Genomic DNA, 18,392 nt, shown 5'->3' with positions numbered 1-18,392 from the left:
GCTGAAACAACGACATACTTAAGGTGTCACAGCCCTGTGCAAACTTGTTGCTGCTAGGTCTTCCGGCAAACAAGTAGGGGGGGGGGGGGGAGCGGGGAGAAGAGTGTGTAATGACCAAATGTGAACTCGCAAACAGTGTTGGTACTGAGCGGTGGAACCTTGGAAAACTCTCCAGCCCATCTGTGACCAGAGAGTAAACTTCAGAGCTAAGTCGCCTACATTCAGCTTGTCCTTACAGCCCAGTAAAACTCCCAGTCATCTTCAATGCACAATTCCCCAAATTACACTTGGTAGCAACTAACAAACTCAGTTGGAGATTCCATAACAAAAGGTTTGGTCAGACACACAGGGGTAAGAAAAAGAAAAGTATTTTTGAAAAAAAAATAAGTCGCTTAGAAACCAGTACGTAAAATAAATTATTTTTTTTTTCACCTTTTGCAAATATAAATGTAAAACATACAAAACACCTCCCCGTGGTAGAGTCCAACTTGACACTGCTGGGAGCCCCATTTCATGTAAAGCTGATTTCTGATCTGTTAGCTGTGAGTCAATGATCAAGGGGAACATTGGGCTTGATTCCTCCTTGTCCCACTCGCAGCCAGGGCAGCTTCTCCCTGTTCTTGAACAGCTGCTCAATGGCGATGTAGCGTACATGGAGCTCGGAGGAGAGAGAGTCCTTCTTCTCTAATTCCTGTGCAAGATCCTCAAAGACCACTTGAAGACGACAAAAAAAAATCAAGTTGGTTTCAAGTACAAGAGAAGGGAATGTTCTATCTTCTCCTAAAAAGACAACTAAAATGCTTGAATCAGTTTCAGCTGGAATACTGCCTCCAATTCTGGGTGTGATATTGTGTGTTAGTTTTTGGGGTGACTCAGTGGTTAGCATTGCTGCCTCACAGCGCCAAGGACCTGGGTTTGATTCCATCCTGTGCGTGGAGTTTGTACATTCTCCCGTGTCTGCGTGGGTTTCCTCCGGGTGCTCCGGTTTCCTCCCACAGTCCAAAGATGTGCAGGGCCAGGTGAATTGGCCATGCTAAATTATCGCAGTGTCCAGTGATGTGCAGGCTAGATGGGTTGGCCCTTGTAAATGCAGGATTGTAGGGATGTGGTGGGAGGGGGGTGGGATCTGGGTGGGATGCTCTTCATAGGATCGGTGCAGACACAATAGGCCGAATGGCCTCTTTCTATACGTTTATTTTATATTTTTATTAATGCGCTTATTTAAATGTCATCCACATTGCTGTAGTACCTGCAGTCACATTCAGGCCAGATCTAAAGGACATTGGTGAACCAGATACATTCTTATGTCAACTGACTGGCTTTGGGTTAGTTTTTAAATTTCATATCTTCTTCACAGTCTGCCACAGTGGGATTTGAACCCTTGTTCTCAGATTTGAACCCATATCCCTGTAGCTCTGGATTACTCATCCAGTGTTGTTACCACTGTGTCATTACACCACACTTCAGGAAGGGGTGTCAATGCCGTGCAGAGACTGCAGAAGTGATTGCAAAGAGGGGTTCTGGGTACGAGGGACATCAGCTAAGGGGAGGCAATAGCCTGGTGACAATACCACTAGTCTATTATTCCAGAGACCCAGGTACAGTTCAGGGGACCCAGATTCAAATGCTGCCATAGCAGATTGTGAATTTGAGTTCGATAAAAATCTGGAGTTAGGACTCTAATGATGACCCTGAAGACCATTATCCATTGTTGGGAAACACCTCATTTGGTTCACTAATATCCTTTAGGAAAGGAAATCCGCCATCCTCACCCAGTCTGACCATGTGACTCCAGACTCTCAGCAATATGCTTGACTCTTAACTGCCAATAAATGGTAACCTCGCCAGCAATTCCCATTCCCCGTGAAGGAATTAAATAAAAGTTAAAGGGAGAGAGAGAGATTGGAGACATTGGGATTCTCCTCCATGGAGCAGAGTAGATTATGGGGCAGTTTATCGGAGATGTTCGAAATGGAGATATTTTAACCACAGGATGGCAGTAGGATCAAGGTAAGGATTGAAGATAATTGGTAATCAAGGCAATTGGTTTAAAAAAAAAGTGGGAGAGAGCAATTCCTTTTCTTCTTTACCATAATCTGGAACAGCCTCTTAAAAGGTGGCAGGGGCAATTTCAAATATAATTTTTTAAAAATTGGAAAAAATGCTTCAATATAGAAAATTTACAGGGTTGAGAGGAATATTGGGCAGGAGGACTAATTAGGAAGCTCTTTTTAGGAGCGAGCATAGGTACGGTGGAAAGACTGGCATCATTCTATGCTGTCCAGGATTCCTTGCAAGGCATTGACTCATTGTATCAGAGATGGTCCTTACGCTGTCAGAGATAAAATATCCATCAGGACACCTTGGGTAAGTCACCTGCTTTCCCCCCTTGAGAGAGCAGGGTGAAGATGCAGACAGGAGAAAGTGAAACAGGAGGAACGGGAGGAGAAATCCCCTAAAGTGTCCCTTAATTAATATCTTTCGATATTAGTTGCAGAGTCAACTTAAAACTTATGTACTTGGGCAGTTATACCACAACATTTACTCAGAAGTATGGGCTCCAACAGGTAAATTAAGAAAAAGCATAAATGAGTCAGAATCTCTTCAAATTATCCATTTGAATCATACGCAACACTGGTTTTAATTAACTGATGTTAAACTGAGGCTACATCTGCAGTCACAGATGGATATAAAAAGAATGTTGTGGCACTATACTGAACAAAGAGGAGAGAGATTCCTGACCACTATCAATCCCGCAATCAAACACATTATCTGTCAATTATCAGTTTGATGTTCCCGGGGGCCTGTTGTGCATGAACTGGTTGCAGCATCTCCCATATTTACAGGATTGGCTAAACTGGGACGGAAAAAGAACTTATACGAAACAAAAAAAATCCAAAGTTTTAGGAGTGTTTTCTGTAAAGAATCGCGACATGTTAATTTAAATTTTTGAATGCTTCCCACCCCATACAGATGTGATTGCGTACCTTTGATTTGTTTGAGGAGTTGTTCGTTCAATGGCACCAGATCATCCACCGACATAGCACTCACTGAAAGAAATATCAAACAGCGTTCGAGCTATTTTGGGCATTGGTGTAAGCAAACGCAACACAGAGAGTCTTCTCTGTTTGTAATTCCCTGTAGTCTGTACAGTAAACAAGACAGGCATGGGTACTATGCAATGAGAAAGGAACATTGGTAAATGTATTCATGAGAAACTCCTGGGGGATGAGTGACAATAATGGTTTAGAATTCTTCAACAAGATAGAATGTGAGGTAGTTGACTCTGAATCTAGGGTCCTGAATCTTAATGAGGGAAGCTGCAAAGGTATGAATTGGCTGTGTGGATTGGGAAATGTTACTAGAATGAATGACAGTGAATGCTTGCCAGTGCCTGTCCATTGAGTGAATGGGTGAATTACAAAAATGACTTCTGGCGCGAGAGAGAACAGTGGCCAAATCCTGGCTTATGCAGGAAGTTAGAGATAGCATTAGATGCGCAAAAGTAAAAAAGCAGGTATACCAAATGGACAAGAAAAAACAATAGACCTGAGGATAGGGAACAGTTTGAAAGTCACCAAAGGAGAACCAAGGGGTTGATTAAGAAGGGGAAGATAGAATGAGAGAGTAAGCTTGCAGTAAACTTAAGAACTGAGTGTAAAAGTTTCTATTGGTAAAGATGGGTGAAAACTAACATAGGCAGAAATGTGACAAATTACAATGGGGAACAAAGAAATGGCTAACAAACCAATTTAATACTTTATTCATGTTCTCACTTGTGAGGACAGAGGCAATGTACCAGAAATGATGGAGAACACGGGGTTTACTGAGAGGGAAGAACTGAGGCAAATCTGCATTAGTAGGCAAATGGTGTTGGACAAATTGAAGGCTGATAAATCCCCAGGACCTGATAATCTTAAAATTGACTCATTTTGTGGGATATGGGCATTGCTGGCTGGGCCAGCATTTATTGCCAGTCCCTAGTTGCCCTTGAGAAGGTGGTGGGGAGGTGCCTTCTTGAACTGCTGCAGTCCAACTGCTGTGGGTTGATACACAATGCCTTAGGAAGGGAATTCTAGGATTTTGACCCAGCAACAGTGAATGAACGCCAGTATATTTCTAAGTCAGGATTGTGAATGGCTTGGAGGGGAACTTGCAGGTGGTGGTGTTTCCACAGATCTGTTGTCCTCGTCTTTCTAGATAGAAGTGGTCATGGGTTTGGAAGGTGCTGTCTTAGGATCTTTGGTGAATTTCTGTAGTGCATCGTCTAGATGGTACACACTACTGCTGTTGAGTGTCAATGGATGTGGTGCCAAACAAACAGGCTGCTTTGTCCTGGACGGTGTCAAACTTCTTAAGCATTGTTGGAGCTGCACTCATCCAGGCAATTGAGGACCATTCCATCACACTCCTGACTTGTGCCTTGCATATGGTGGACAGGCTTCTGGGAGTCAGGTGAGTTACTTGCTGCAATATTCCTAGCCTCGGACTTGCTCTTATCATCACTGCGTTTATGTGGAGAGTCCAGTTGAGTTTCTGATCAATGGTAACTCCCAGGATGCTGATAGTGGGGGATTTAGTAATGGTCACACCATTGAATGTCATGGGATGGTGGTTAGATTGTCTCTTATTGGTGATGGTCATAGCCTGGCATTTGTGTGGTGTGAATGTTATATGCCACTTGTCAGCCCAAGCCTGGATATTATCCAGATCTTGTTGCATTTGGACACGGACTGCTTCAGTGTCTGAAGTGTCGCGAATTGTGTTGAACATTACACAGATAACATCTCCATTTCTGACCCTATGATGGAGGGAAGGTCATTAATGAAGCAGCTGAAGATGGTTGGACAGAGGACACTACCCTGAGGAAATCCTGCAGAAATGGTCTGGAGCTGAGATGACTGACCTCCAACAACCACGACCATCAGCTCATGTGTCAGGTATAACTTCAATCATTGGAGAGTTTTCCCTCAAAACTGATTCCAGTTTTGCTGGGGCTCTTTGATGCCACACAGTTAAATGCAGCCTTGATATAAAGGGCTGTCACTCTTACCTCACCTCTGGAATTTAGCTCTTTTGAACCAGGCTGTAATGAGTTCAGGAGCCGAGTGGCCCTGGTAGAACTCAAACTGGGTGTCACGGAGCAGGTTATTGCTGAGCAGGTGCTGCGTGATAGCATTGTTGATGATGTCTTCCATCACTTACTGATGATCTAGAGTAGACTGATGGGGTGGTAATTGGCTGTGTTGGATTTCTCTTGCTTTTTATGGACAGAACACCCTTAAAGAAGTAGCCCTAGAAATAGTGGAAGCATTGGTGATTAACTTCTAACATTCTTTAGACTTTGGAATAATTTCTACAGGTTGGAGGGTAGCTAATGTAACCCCACAATTTAAGGGAAGTAGAGAGAAAACTATGAATTATGGACCAGTGAGTCTGACGTCAGTAGTGAGAAAGATGCTAGACTTCCAAGTCAGGATAAGAAATGGGTTGGTGGGAATTTGTAACTGCTGGTGCTTCCATGTATCTGCTGTGCTTGTCCTTTCCGATGGCAGTGGTTGCAGGTTTAGAAGGTGCTGTCTGAGGATATTTGGTGAACTCCTGCACTGTACACACTAGTGCTATTGAGCATCGATAGAGGGAGTGGATGTGGTGCCAATCTTTGTCTTGGATGGTGTCACACTTCTTGAGTGTTGCTGGAGCTACACTCATTGGGGGGAGTATTCCATCGTGCCTTGTAGATGGTGAACAGGCTTTAGGGAACCAGGAGGTGAGTTAATAGCTGCAGTCATTGTGGCTACAAGAGCACGTCAGAGGCTAATGTGTTGATATGGCGAGTCCAGCTCAGTTTGTCATTAATGGCAGGCACCAGAATGTTTCTCCTGACATTTATAGTTTACCCTTTGGTTCAGGTTCATTCAGGGACAGAGTGCCATACCCAGATATTTCAATGGTTATAAATGAGATTGTTTTAAGAAGTGTGTCGATGGGTCTGTAATCAGTGAACCTTCCTCCTCCCGCCCAACCCTGATACTTACACTCCTCTTGGGTGTAGTGGCGATGACATCTGGACTCCACTCTGCCACAGCTTCCCATTGAGAGCTGAGATTCTGCCCCTCGCCCCCGCTCCTCAGGCGACCAGCCAACGTCCACACCTGGAAACCTGTCAACAGCCACCCCCAGCATCCCCAGCCGGAAGTCTGCCGGCCCATCCTGCTCCAGAATCCCCTGCCTGCACTTGGAATATCCCGGCGAGCTCCCGTCCAGCCAGCGTGGGGAGTACCGGGGTAACTGCAGGCCGTTCACCTGGGGGAAGTGTGTCCTGAGTGCGCTCGGCTGGGGGTCATGACCCTTGACCTGGCCCTGCCCGCACTCCCGCAGGTCAGAGTGCGAGTGCTGGTTTTGTGCGTACTGAATAATGCGGTTTATCTTCCTGCTCAGGATCTCCTTCACATCCTTGTAGGTGCTCTTCAAAACTCTCGGCTGTGGGAGGTCCTGGTTGGCGATTAGGTGATACTTCTCGAAGCACTCTCTGTGACCACGCACTGATTCAGTGTGGAGGAGATTCTCCCTGGCCACCCCTGAAAGACAAAAGGACCAAAAACAAAAACAACACATTTGCAACAGTCCTCCAATCAGTATTCACTTGGCTACGGAGTCAGTTATCAGTCACACTCCCAGCTCCAAGATGGCAGCAATAATCTCAATTCATACGGTGTTTTGAACAATCGCTGTGGCTCAGTGGTTAGTGCTGCTGCCTTACGGTGACAGGGATCTGGGTTAAATTTCACCCTCTGGTAACTCTGCGTGGAGTTTGCACATGTTCGCTGTCTGCGTGGGTTTCCTCAGAGTACTCTGGACATTGGCAGGAAACCAAAGATGTGCAGGTTAGGTGGATTAGCAATGGGAAATGCGAGGTTACAGGGATAAGGTAAGGGGGTGGGTCTGGATGGGATGCTCTTCAGAGGGTCAGTGTGGACGTGACAGGCAAAATGCCTGCTTGCACATGGTAGGGATCCTTTGATTTAGGAGTGCTTTCAAGAACAGAATTTAGGTTTCTTACATGTGTGATTTTGGTCATGTTCACGACAGAAATATTATGACAAGTGACCAACAAATTTGATGAAGGAGGTCAGTTTTAACCAGGAAGAGGGATTTCAGAAAGAGGTTTCGTTGCTTAGACCAGAGGCAGTTGAAGAGCTACTGCTGATCCAGACAGCAGGATGACAGGACGGAAGGATGAGGAATGATAGTGACAGGAGAGGAAGGCTAGGACAGAAAGGCGGGGAGGAGCAGGATAGAGGAGAAAGGTGAGAGACAGGGAGCTGAGGAAGAGGGGTGGGAGCCAGTTGTCCTCTCTACCCAAAGCTGTTCAGCTTTCCTTGGTAACTGTAGAGCACAGAGTTTGGTCAGAAACACGCAAGACATCTGCTCCCAAAGGTCACGCCAGACCCAAGAGAAAACAGGTGACCAACAATGCAGCACCACACCGGCAGCAAGTTGATGCGTACAAAGATGAACCCAATGAAGTAAGAGGCAAAACTTCAGAAGATGACTGAACTTTCCATATTATTAGTTGAGAGTGCATTGCAGGTCGGGCAGCATCCAAGGAGCAGGAAAATCGACATTTTGGGCAAAAGCCCTTCATCAGAAGTGAGGCTGGGAGCCTCGGGGGTGCAGAGATAAATGGGAGGGGGAGGAAAAGAGAAGAGAAGGTAGCTGAGAGTGCAATAGGTGAATGGAGGCTAAAGGATATAGATCAGAAAGGAGGATGGAGCAGATAGGTGAGAAGGAAGATGGACAGATGGGATGGGTTATGAGGACGGTGCTGAGCTGGATGGTTAGAACTGGGGTAAGGTGGGGGATGGGGAAATGAGGAAACTGGTGAAATCCACATTGATGCCCTGGGGTTGGAGGGTACTAGGGCGGAAGTCAAGGCATTCTTCCTCCAGGCGTTGGGTGGTGAGTGAGTGGCGATGGAGAAGGCCTAGGACCTGCATGTCCTCGGCAGTGTGGGAGGGGGAGCTCAAGTTCAGCCACGGGGTGGCGGAGTTGATTGGTGAGGGTGTCCTGGAGATGTTCTCTGAAGCACCCTGCGAGTATAAACCAGGTTGAGCGCAAAAGGCAATCGGAAGCTTTTCTGACCATTAATATAAATATATGTCCTGAAAAACTAGGACAACACATGCAAAGCTTAGAATCAGCAGGGGATAGCGCCAACATAATTCTATTATGCATTGCCCAAGACATGCATCTCAGCAGATGGCACACAGTGAGGCAGCCAATCAGACCCCCATACAGCAGAATACCAGTTCAGTGCATTACCACAATCACACTGCAGTGCCCATACACAAACTCCTCCTGGGTTCCTGCAATCTACCACCAGTTGAAGTTGCAGGACCATCCATGCAACGAGATTGTAACATGATTTGTGTTAAAATGTGAAAAGGTGCCACTCTGGTGTACCAGTTAATGCAATTAGCTTAAAGGCGTAAAGACTGAATGTTCCATGTGGCCAGAGGAAATGCATTGGGTGACAGCCACTGAAGTTTGTACCCATTAAGAGTTGGGCACTGTTAGAAACGAGTCAAACAGGAGGAAGGGGTTTGACGTGATATCGCAACTAATGTACAGCAGTCCAGCCCATTTGACTCAAATGACCCACGACAAGAAGTATGGTCCACATGAACCTCCTCCAAATCGGTTGCCTTGCCTTCTTGGCACCTTTCTTATTGCTTTCTTTGTTACACACTCAATTGGCTTATGCTGAAATTCATCTACATCATTCACATTTACCACTCTGATAGTGAGTTGCAAATTCCTACCAACTCTTTGGAAATCCCTGGAATTAATCTTCTGATTTATTACTATTTTATATGCTAAACTCTCCAAGTTTTAGTCTCTCAAACAAAAAGGAAAAAAAAAAAAAGTGTTCTCTCCACCCTCCCAAATCTCGAGCAAGTTATTTTCTGAAGAAAGGGACTTCAGTCTTTTTCAGGGTTTTGTGATGGGCATAACCTCTGAGCTCTGCCATGATTATTTACTGTGCTCTGTTTTCAGCAGATAGCCCTGCTGCTGGTTCAAAACAAAGGAAAGAGTAATCGTCTGCACTCCTCCCCCACCACCCTTCCTGTGTGACACCACATCTCTCTGCAGGTTGCAGCAAGTTTGCTCATACAAGTTGCCACATCTACAGTTTCATCAAGAGCAGCTGAATTTCACAGGGCTCAGCACCAAGATGAGACCGTACCAGCGTGCAACCAATTGGCACATAGTCAACCGAGGCAGGACTGGGAGGGGGGAAAAAGGTGGGGGAAGAGGAGAGAGGGGAAAGGGGTCAAGTCAGTCACCTGGAGGGAACTAAAATGCAGGATTTGTGACTTTGCATTGATCTACTGAGTGGCTCTTGATTTTTCTGTACTGCGAGATATTTGGCTTTGATTAAAAGCTGTACCATTAACTCCTTTTCCAAGGCACCAGCTGTCTCACAGTTACACAACAGTGGTGTGTGTGTCTAGACGGGTTGGATTAACAGGCATATTCCTGGAACTAGGTTATTGAAAAGATAAGATTAATAAAAAAAAAGCTGAGTCTCATCCTATTTTTAGCCCCATGCTCACACACATTGACTTCTGATCACCATCCAGTGAAAGTCAGCCAGAACATTCAGCTCATTAACCCAGGAATGTGACTGTATTGTGACAGCCGTTTCACTCTTCCAGGGTAACCTGATGAGCTAATTCAGCAGAGGCTAGGGACATAACCTGCATCAGTCGTCTGGCCAATGCGAGGGGAGATGGTGGCAGCGTTGTAATACTTCTGGACTGGAAAGGCAAGCTATGCTCCCAGGGCATGGTTTCAAATTCCAACACATCAATACATCTGGCAAATGCAGCTTGTTTCAGTAATGGCAACCACAAAACTTGAAAACCCAGGTTAACCAATTCCTTTTAGGGAATCAATCCTGCCATCCATGTGACCCCAGACCCATAGCACTTCTCTGGAGCAAATGATGCTCTGAAGCAGAGTCGGTGAGACTCGAAACGTGAGCTTGCTTTCTCTCCAAGGATGCTGCCTGACCCGTTATGATCCACAGCACTTCTTGTCGATTGTTAATTACCCTCAATGGGCAATCACAGATGGCCAACAGATGCCCTCACCCCAAGATAGGTTAGAGATCAAGCAGTCAAGTATGGTGCTAGAAAAGCACAGCAGGTCAGGCAGCAGCCAAGGAGCAGGAGAATCGATGACAGTATCGGTGCCACCTCTTGCTCCCCATGAAGAGGTTGAACAGTTCATCAACTTCACCAATACCTTTCACCCAACCTCAACTTTACCTAGACCATCTCGGGGTCACCTCCCTCCTCTTCCTGGATCTCTCCATCTCCACCTCTGGTGACTGACTAACCATGGATATCTACTACCAGCCCAATGACTCCCACAGCTACCTGGACTACACTTCCTCCCACTATACCTCCTGTAAAGACACCATCCTTTATTCCTAATTCTTCTGCCTTCACCATATCTGTTCCCAGGATGACTAATTCCACCTTAGTAAATCCCACATGGCCTCCTCCTTCAAATACCACAATTTCCCCTCCCACATTGTTTTTCCCATCTCTCCGCTCCACCCTCCTTTCTGACCTATCACTTTCTCCCTCATCTTCATCGACCTATTGCATTCCCAGCTACCCTGCCCCCAAACCCTCCCCCTCTCATTTATCTCTCAGCTCCCCCGGCTCACAAACCTCATTCCTGGTGAAGGGCTTATGCCCGAAATGTTGATTCTCCTGCTCCTCTGACGTTGCCTGACCTGCTGTGCTTTTCCAGTACCACACTCTCGACTCTGACCTCCAGCATCTGCAGTTCTCACTTTCTCCTAGAAAGACAAGCAGCTCAATACCATCCAGGACAAAGCAGTCCACTTAAATTGTTTCTTTGGGCAGTCTCTGGGGCTCAAAGACATGCTATGAAATAAATCTTAATAACTTGTCACTGAGCCAGTGAAAATGTCATGACAATTAATCCACTTTTTCACGTCCAAACAGTTCTCTCTGCTCATTTCCCACCTCTTCTTTATAACAACAGGTATTTAAGAAAAAGAAATCGGCCTACACTGGGGAATTAGTTTTAGATTCTTTTTTAAAAGTGCAAAAACAAAACAATAATGCAGTATAAAACAATAATGCAATATAAACAGGAAACATCTGTCATTATCATCACCATATCCTCAAAACCTGGCAACAGATATATCGTTAAGGAAATTACATCACAGGTTGACAAGAGAGAGGGGGAAGTGGGAGAAGGTTGGGTGGGTAGGAAGGAATAGCAGAGTAGAGGGGGAAGAGGGAACAGGAAGGAGTGAGAAGGGAGAATGGTGGGGGTGGAAGGAGAGAATGGAAAAGAGAATTTGACTATTAACACTTATTGCTTCCATTGGGCTCTGTGTTTGTGACTATGTTCTGGCGCAATATCTCATGGAACTAATTCAAAGTTACCATTTGGCAAAAAAGCGCAATTTTGAAACAATCGCATTTCAAATGAAATCACACCTTCCACCATTAATACGAACAGACAGTGCTGTGGTCAGGAACGTTATTTTTAATAATTAGATGTTAAACTGAGACCCCAGTGACTTTTTCAAAAATAGACATAAAAGATCTCATGACAGCACTCTGATAAAGAGCAGAGGGACTTCTCAAGTCCTAACTGATACTTATCATGCAAATCAAAATAACTTGAACTCGTTATATTTGGTAATGAGCAAATTGATGATCATGGGAGTTTGCTGTGCAAAACTGGTCACAGAGTTTACTGTATTAAATGATGACTACACTTCAAGAGGTGCAGGCGTGGTGGAATGAAAGGCTTCATGAGTGCTATATTTCATTGACCAGTGGATAGCTGTTGAACATTTGGCTGGTTAAGCATCGCATGATTCTTAAACACAAAGCGTCAGAGTCATACAGCATAGAAACAGACCCTTCGGCTCATCAAGTCTATGCTGACCAACAAACACCAAACTATACTAATCCCATTTACCTGTGCTTGGCCTGTAGCCTGCCATGCCATGGCAATTTAAGTGCACATCCAGATGTTGCTTCAATGTTGCAAGAGTACCTACCTCCACTGTCCTCTTAAGCAATACATTCCATATTTCTAACATAATTTTGGTAAAATTTATTTTCCCCCCAGATCTTCTGTAAACCATTTGCACCTCACCTCAAAAATTATGCCCTCTAGTTCTGGACACATCAGCCATGAGGAAAGGAATCTCAATCTAGTCCGTGCCCCTCATAATTTTGTGTACCTCAATCAGATCTCCCCTCAGCCTCTTCTGCTCTGATGGAAACAAACTCAGCCTATCCAGTCTCTTCTCATGCCTAGGATGGAATGTTTCAGTTAACATCCTCTCCAGTGCCATCACACACTTCTGATAGCATGGGGATGAGAACAACATGCAGTTTTCCATCTATGGTCTAACTGCAGCAAAATATAGTCAAGGTGATTCAGCCAGCTATATCTGTGCTGACCACAGCTAAACCATACAGTCTCCTTTCAAACCACTTCTCATATTTTTAAGCCTTATAGGTTCTAAATGAAATGCATATCGGAGTATAATGTAAACATAATGAGACTATTTGCCTTCACCATGCTTTCTGGCTGGGAGCTCCCAACACAGACCACTGCCAACCACACACAGTTTATAGATCGAGGCAAAGTAGGAAGGAAAGAATTTGTAACTGCACCACCAGACGTTCCCGCACTGGTCACAAGAAGAGACTACTTTTCATATTCTGGGAACCGTGGCTTAACTGGCAGCACGACACGTGGACACTGCGCTAGCAGATAACCAGTCAGGCTATTTTTAGACCACTGCATCAGAGGTTTGCAGGAAATCAGTCGGTGATAGGGTGGTTGGGAAAGAGATAACAAAGAAACAAAATCTCTTTATAAGAAGATTGTGTCAAGGGTTCGAAAGCACAGCATGAAGTGTATAATCAGCTTCCTCTTCTCGAGCTGCACTTGCTACCCACTCCTCACTCAGATTCGCAATGTGTGAAATGGGCAAAGCCAAGTGAGTCAGAAACAATTTGCCAAGCCTTGTGAACATCCTGTTAGTTTCAGAGGAGCCTTGTTGAGATGCCAGGTCCTACTTTAGGGGAAAGTGTAGGCTGGTAGAGCAAAATAACAGTGCCCTTGAAAACCTCTATTATAAAGACAGGGTCCTCCATGGACATCATGCTCGTAGACTTTCACCTCTGGGGGTTGGGGACATAAACTTCTGGTGGCAAGAATTTTCCTGCAAATCAAAGCAAAATGCAGCATTGATATTTAAAAGATTTCGAATAACCTCAAGTCACATTGTCATGTTTTTCCTTGTGCTTCAGTCTGACGTAATCTGATGTCACATTATTTTCCCATCTAAGTACAAGCAAAGAGCAGCTCCCAAAACTAGAAGTCTAAAGCACTAACAATGAGTCCCTCTGCTATATCATTATGGGGGTACCTGGTCTATGTAATTAAAATAGCCCTCATTAAAAACAGGACTTGATGTGATTGCAGGGGCAAAGGGAAAAATAAAACAATATTTGGACCACATTGTAGCCTCAAGGGTCCAACAAAAAGCTTTACAATTAATCAATTATTTTTAGAAGAGCAGTTACCATTAAGTAGCCAATGTGGACAAAGCCAAATGTGCAGCAAGATCCCACAATCAAATTTGAATGAAGTACTAATCTGTTTGGACTGTTGTTGTTGGAGAAATAAGAGCCAGAGATCTCACCTAATGTGGTTGGGTCTTTACATCCACCTGAACTGGTGCGTGGACAGAACCAACAGTTCCAATAGGGAATGGTGAGCCTCAAGCAATGCAGCACTTCTTCAGTACTGACCCTACCTGAACACAGCTCTGTCTCGGCACTTAGTTCCCAGTCTGAGAGCTTGGCAGATAGTGAGTACTGACCCTCTGACAATGCAGCACAACCTCAGTAAGGTGTTCAATGGCAATGAGAATGTGAAACCCATCATTAGAATGAATAACACAGCTGCATTAAAAAAAGGAAGAAACTCTTATTAGAGAAGGGAGAAAGGAATAGAAGGATATGCTTAGAGCATAGAGGTTTGCAGATGTCTGCTATTCCGAACGGTCCAATTCAGTGCTGTAAAGTCTGTGCAGGAGCTGGAACAGTGCTTGAAGCTACAATGTTCTGATTGAGAAAGTGGCGTGCTTACATAAGCTGCATCTGGATGCAAAGATAGAGTCTACCTTCAGCATGGTGATTGACACAAGCACAGAGATGCTGTTCAGATCCTCTTTTGGTATAATGTAAACACGTGCAGAAACACTAAGTCAGAATGGGATTGGATTTGGATGGAGGCAGATCAGGAGGTGGCACTTTCCGTGACAGAAGATAAACCAAAGAACCCTCTCTATCCAGCTCTTCCCAACCATTTACTTTTGTAAAAGCAGAAATATTTGTACATCGACAAATCAGCTTCAAGTAGCTGTAAACTGAGAAGAGTGCTTGTCTTGACTATTTCATTAGCTGTCTAGTGTTAAGGAAATTAATCATCACACTGGTTGCAAGAATGTTGCCAGGGTTGAAAAATTGCAGCTATTAAGAAAAACCGAAAAAGCTAGTGTTTTATTCTTTTGAACAGAGCAGAATGAGGGATGACTCAATTGAGGTGTATAAGATTACAAGGGGCTTGGATAGAGTGCACAGGGAAGACACGTTTCACCAGGGGACAAGGTCCATTAGCAGGAGGCAGAGAACTAAAGGCAATGGTGGAACGATTAGAGGGACACAAATGGGAGGGAACCAGAGCACTCGGAGGGTGGTGGATTTCTGGCATTTGCTGCCCAGTTTGCTGGTGGAGGCAGAAACTCTGAACTCAGTTGAAGTGCTGGATCCTGAAAGGCTACTGCCTGGTGCTGAAAAGTGGGGTTAGAATCGGCATCTAGCTTTCCCCTCCCCTCGGCCAGCAGGAATTGATGAGCATAGAAAGAAGCCATTCAGCCGTAATATTTCTATGGTTCTATAGCAACTTTACAGTGTTAACTTAAGTATGTGTCCTCCAATACCTTTAATCTGAAGGACTAATTAAACGTAACTCAAAATAGAACTTAGTGCTGGTGTCAGTCCTCTTCTATTTATAAGTGCAAAAAAATTTAAAACAACCTGCAATTTATACAATAAAATTTGAGCTCTATGTATTTATCAGTCTTGTGTGCAAGTAACAATTTACAACCTGAGAAATTAGTCCCATGCTGATTCCAGAGTCAAATACATCATTATTTTAAAACAGCACAATATTGTGGATGTCTTAAATTGAAAAACAAAAATCAGAAAGTGTTGGAAACATGAGTCTGACAGCATCGTGGCTGGAAGACAAGTCGAGTTTCAAGTGGATGGCCATTCATCAAAATGAGTGAAAGTTTTGTTGAATTCTCTCTCCATGGATGCTGTCTGATCTCCTGAGTGTAGCCAGCACTTGCTGTTGTCAGAAGCAACACTAACTGGGTTTCTTGGTAGTAGGAGTCATTTCTTCTGTCCTCTCAAGCAGTTGCTTGCATCTCACAAGGCAGCACCGTCATCAGGGTCAGGAGGTCATCCTTCCACTCTCAAGACACTCCCAGTGCCTGTACTGAGGGCAGGTTGCATTGTTGAAAGTGCCTCGATAGTTTTGAAAGAGACCTTGCCTGCCCCTCAGATGCTGAAAATAACATGGGTTTCTCTCCAGTGTTGTAGGCCGACATGTGGCTGTTTGAAACAGAGCACCTGACAATTAGCAGTTATGTTCACTTGGGCCTTGCTGGATGCAAACATGACTACCTTCTTTCTGACATAATAGTTTCAGATAAAACTATTTTCTCACAAGACAATGGATATTGCACTAGAATAACCAAGATGGGAAGTCTTGCAGGCTGACACTTGAGTGGGATCCCCAATCGATAATGGCCAAAAGACCTTAGGACACAGAAAAGAAGTAGGCAATAGCCTAGTGATATTATCGCTGGATTATTAATCCAGAGACTCAAGAAATACTCTGGTGGCCCAGGTTCGAATCCCGCCATGGCAGATAGTGGAATTTGAATTGGCTCTAATGATGACCATTGTCATTGATTGTTAATTGCCAGGAAAAGCCTATCTGGTTCACTAGTTTCCTCTAGGGAAGGAAACCTTCATTAACTAGTCTGGCCTACATGTGACTCCAGACTAACAGCAATGTTGTTGACAATTAACTGCCCTCTGGGATAGGCAATCAATCCTGGCCTAGCCGGTGACACTCACATTTCATGACTGAATAATAAAAAAGGCGATTCAGCCCATTCAGTCTGTCCTACCGAGGTCGATCGGATAATCCTCAACGCCACTTTGCTGCCCTCTACCCCATAAGACTCCCTTATTGTTGATTTAACATCTATCTATTTCAGCCTTGATTATATTTTATAGAATCCCTACAATGTGGAAAGGCCCTTTGGCCCAACAAGTCCACACTGACCCTCCCAAGAGTAACCCAACCAGGCCCATTGCCCTACTCTATTTTCCTTTATTTTACCTCTGACTAATGCACCTAACCTACACAATGGACAATTTAGCATGGCCTATTCACCTAAACTGCACACCTTTAGATTGTGGGAGGTAACCAGAGCACTCGGAGGAAACCCACTCAGACACAGGGAGAATGTGCAAACTCCACACAGACAGTTGTCCAAGGTTGGAATTGAACCCGGGTCCCTGGCGCTGTGAGGCAGCAGTGCTAACCACTGAGCCACCGTGCCACCCCCATATTTAATGGCCCAGCCTTAACAGACCTCTGGTGAATAATTTTACAGATTCACTATGTTCAGAAACAGAAATTCCTCCTCATTCTTAAATGCGTGACTCCTTATTCTGAGATGATGCCCTCTGGTCCTAGATTCTACCAAAAGGGGGGGAAAATCCTTTCTGCAATCTACCCTAAGAATCTGGTCTGTTTTACAGGATGGGTGAGCCATTGCCTCAGTGCCTCCGACTGTCTGTCACATGACTCAGCTACAAAATCCATCTCCCCTTTGCCGTGTTTTACTCCCTGTAGCTCTGCTGCAACAATCTCCTCTGGACTCGTCTGGAGAATTCCTCTTCTAGTTCCATTGCCACCTTCTTTCGTCTTGCATCATTATATGTTATGTCATTTAATTGCTGCTGTGTCCACCAAATTTCAGGCCTTCCTTTAATGTTCTTAAGATGCATACACCCACCTTTTTTTTTTTTGACTTCATACTCACTGAAAAGCTGTTCATTTTGCAGGTTCAGATGACAGGATTAGAGTTCAAAAGCCAATGATTTACCCAAATCTGTTGAGTGTTTGCTTCACTCTGCTTTTTCATCAAATTCGCTCCAATCATAAAGGGAGAAAGTGTCTTTTTTTTGGTGTGTTTCATCAATGCAAGTTGTTCTGACCTGCCACTTGAAAAATGTGATGTAAGCAGATTAGATAGAAACTTTAAGGTTGCCCTGGACAAAGATACTGAAATAAAGTGCTGGGCACTGGGCAAAGAGTACAGGGGCAGCTTGGTAAGGACAAAGAACATTGTGATTGTCACTGAGTTGATCATTGTGTAAAGACTTAACATAAAGACAGTTTATTCCATGTTGTAGGATTCCATGAATTTGTCATTCTTCCTGCGTCCCACTCCATCCAGGCTGCATGTCCGAGAGAAACTGGCAGTGCTGCCTATGCAGTCTGAAAAATGTGTTGCTGGAAAAGCGCAGGTCAGGCAGCATCCAAGGAACAGGAGAATCGACGTTTCAGGCATAAGCCCTTCTTCAGGAATCAAAATGTCAACTATATTCTCTGCGCAGATGTAGTCAGACCTGCTAAGTTTCTCCAGCAACTTTTGCTTTGGCAGCATCCAAGGAACAGGAGAATCGACGTTTCAGGCATAAGCCCTTCTTTCAGGAATCAAAATGTCAACTATATTCTCTGCGCAGATGTAGTCAGACCTGCTAAGTTTCTCCAGCAACTTTTGCTTTTGTTTGTTTTGGATCTCCAGCTCAGTTTTATTTTATTGATGCAAAAAGGCTGTGAATAATCAATAGAACCCCCCACAGAGCAATTGGGATTTAGGAAGAATACTGGTTCAACCAGATTAATAATCTGCTTCGACTGTGTGGAAATTAGAGGAACTAATTGTGCACTTTACAGCAAAGGAGGTGTGAAGGAAATTTAATAGAGGTGTCAAAGTCAAGAATGTTTGAGGATAAATAAAGAGAAGCTGTCAGATCAGTAACCAGAGGAGACAATTTGAAAGGTAATTGGCAAAATGACGAGGGTGGAATCAAGGAGAATCATCACTTTAAGCAGTAATTTCTGGCAAGTTGGAAGATACTGACAAATGTTAG

General features: G+C 44.4%; 1 protein-coding gene across 2 annotated transcripts in view; it reads right to left on the bottom strand.

The window, feature by feature from the left end:
* Positions 1–407: 407 nt before the first annotated feature.
* The window catches only part of c12h21orf91 (chromosome 12 C21orf91 homolog), a 43,521-nt gene continuing 25,536 nt past the window's right edge, over positions 408–18,392 (bottom strand). For both annotated transcript variants that reach the window (XM_043701411.1, XM_043701412.1), the window contains 3 exons: positions 6,039–6,581; positions 2,988–3,050; positions 408–714 (listed from right to left, as the gene is read on the bottom strand). In XM_043701411.1, coding sequence (XP_043557346.1) covers positions 548–714; positions 2,988–3,050; positions 6,039–6,581 — 773 coding nt within the window. In that variant the 3' untranslated portion in view covers positions 408–547. The remainder of the gene's footprint in view (positions 715–2,987; positions 3,051–6,038; positions 6,582–18,392) is intronic.

This window comes from Chiloscyllium plagiosum, chromosome 12 (genome assembly GCF_004010195.1).
Source record: "Chiloscyllium plagiosum isolate BGI_BamShark_2017 chromosome 12, ASM401019v2, whole genome shotgun sequence".
Taxonomy (NCBI): Eukaryota; Metazoa; Chordata; class Chondrichthyes; order Orectolobiformes; family Hemiscylliidae; genus Chiloscyllium; species Chiloscyllium plagiosum.
The sequence above is the reverse complement of the archived record's forward strand: the minus strand, read 5'-3'. Positions and strand labels throughout refer to the sequence as shown.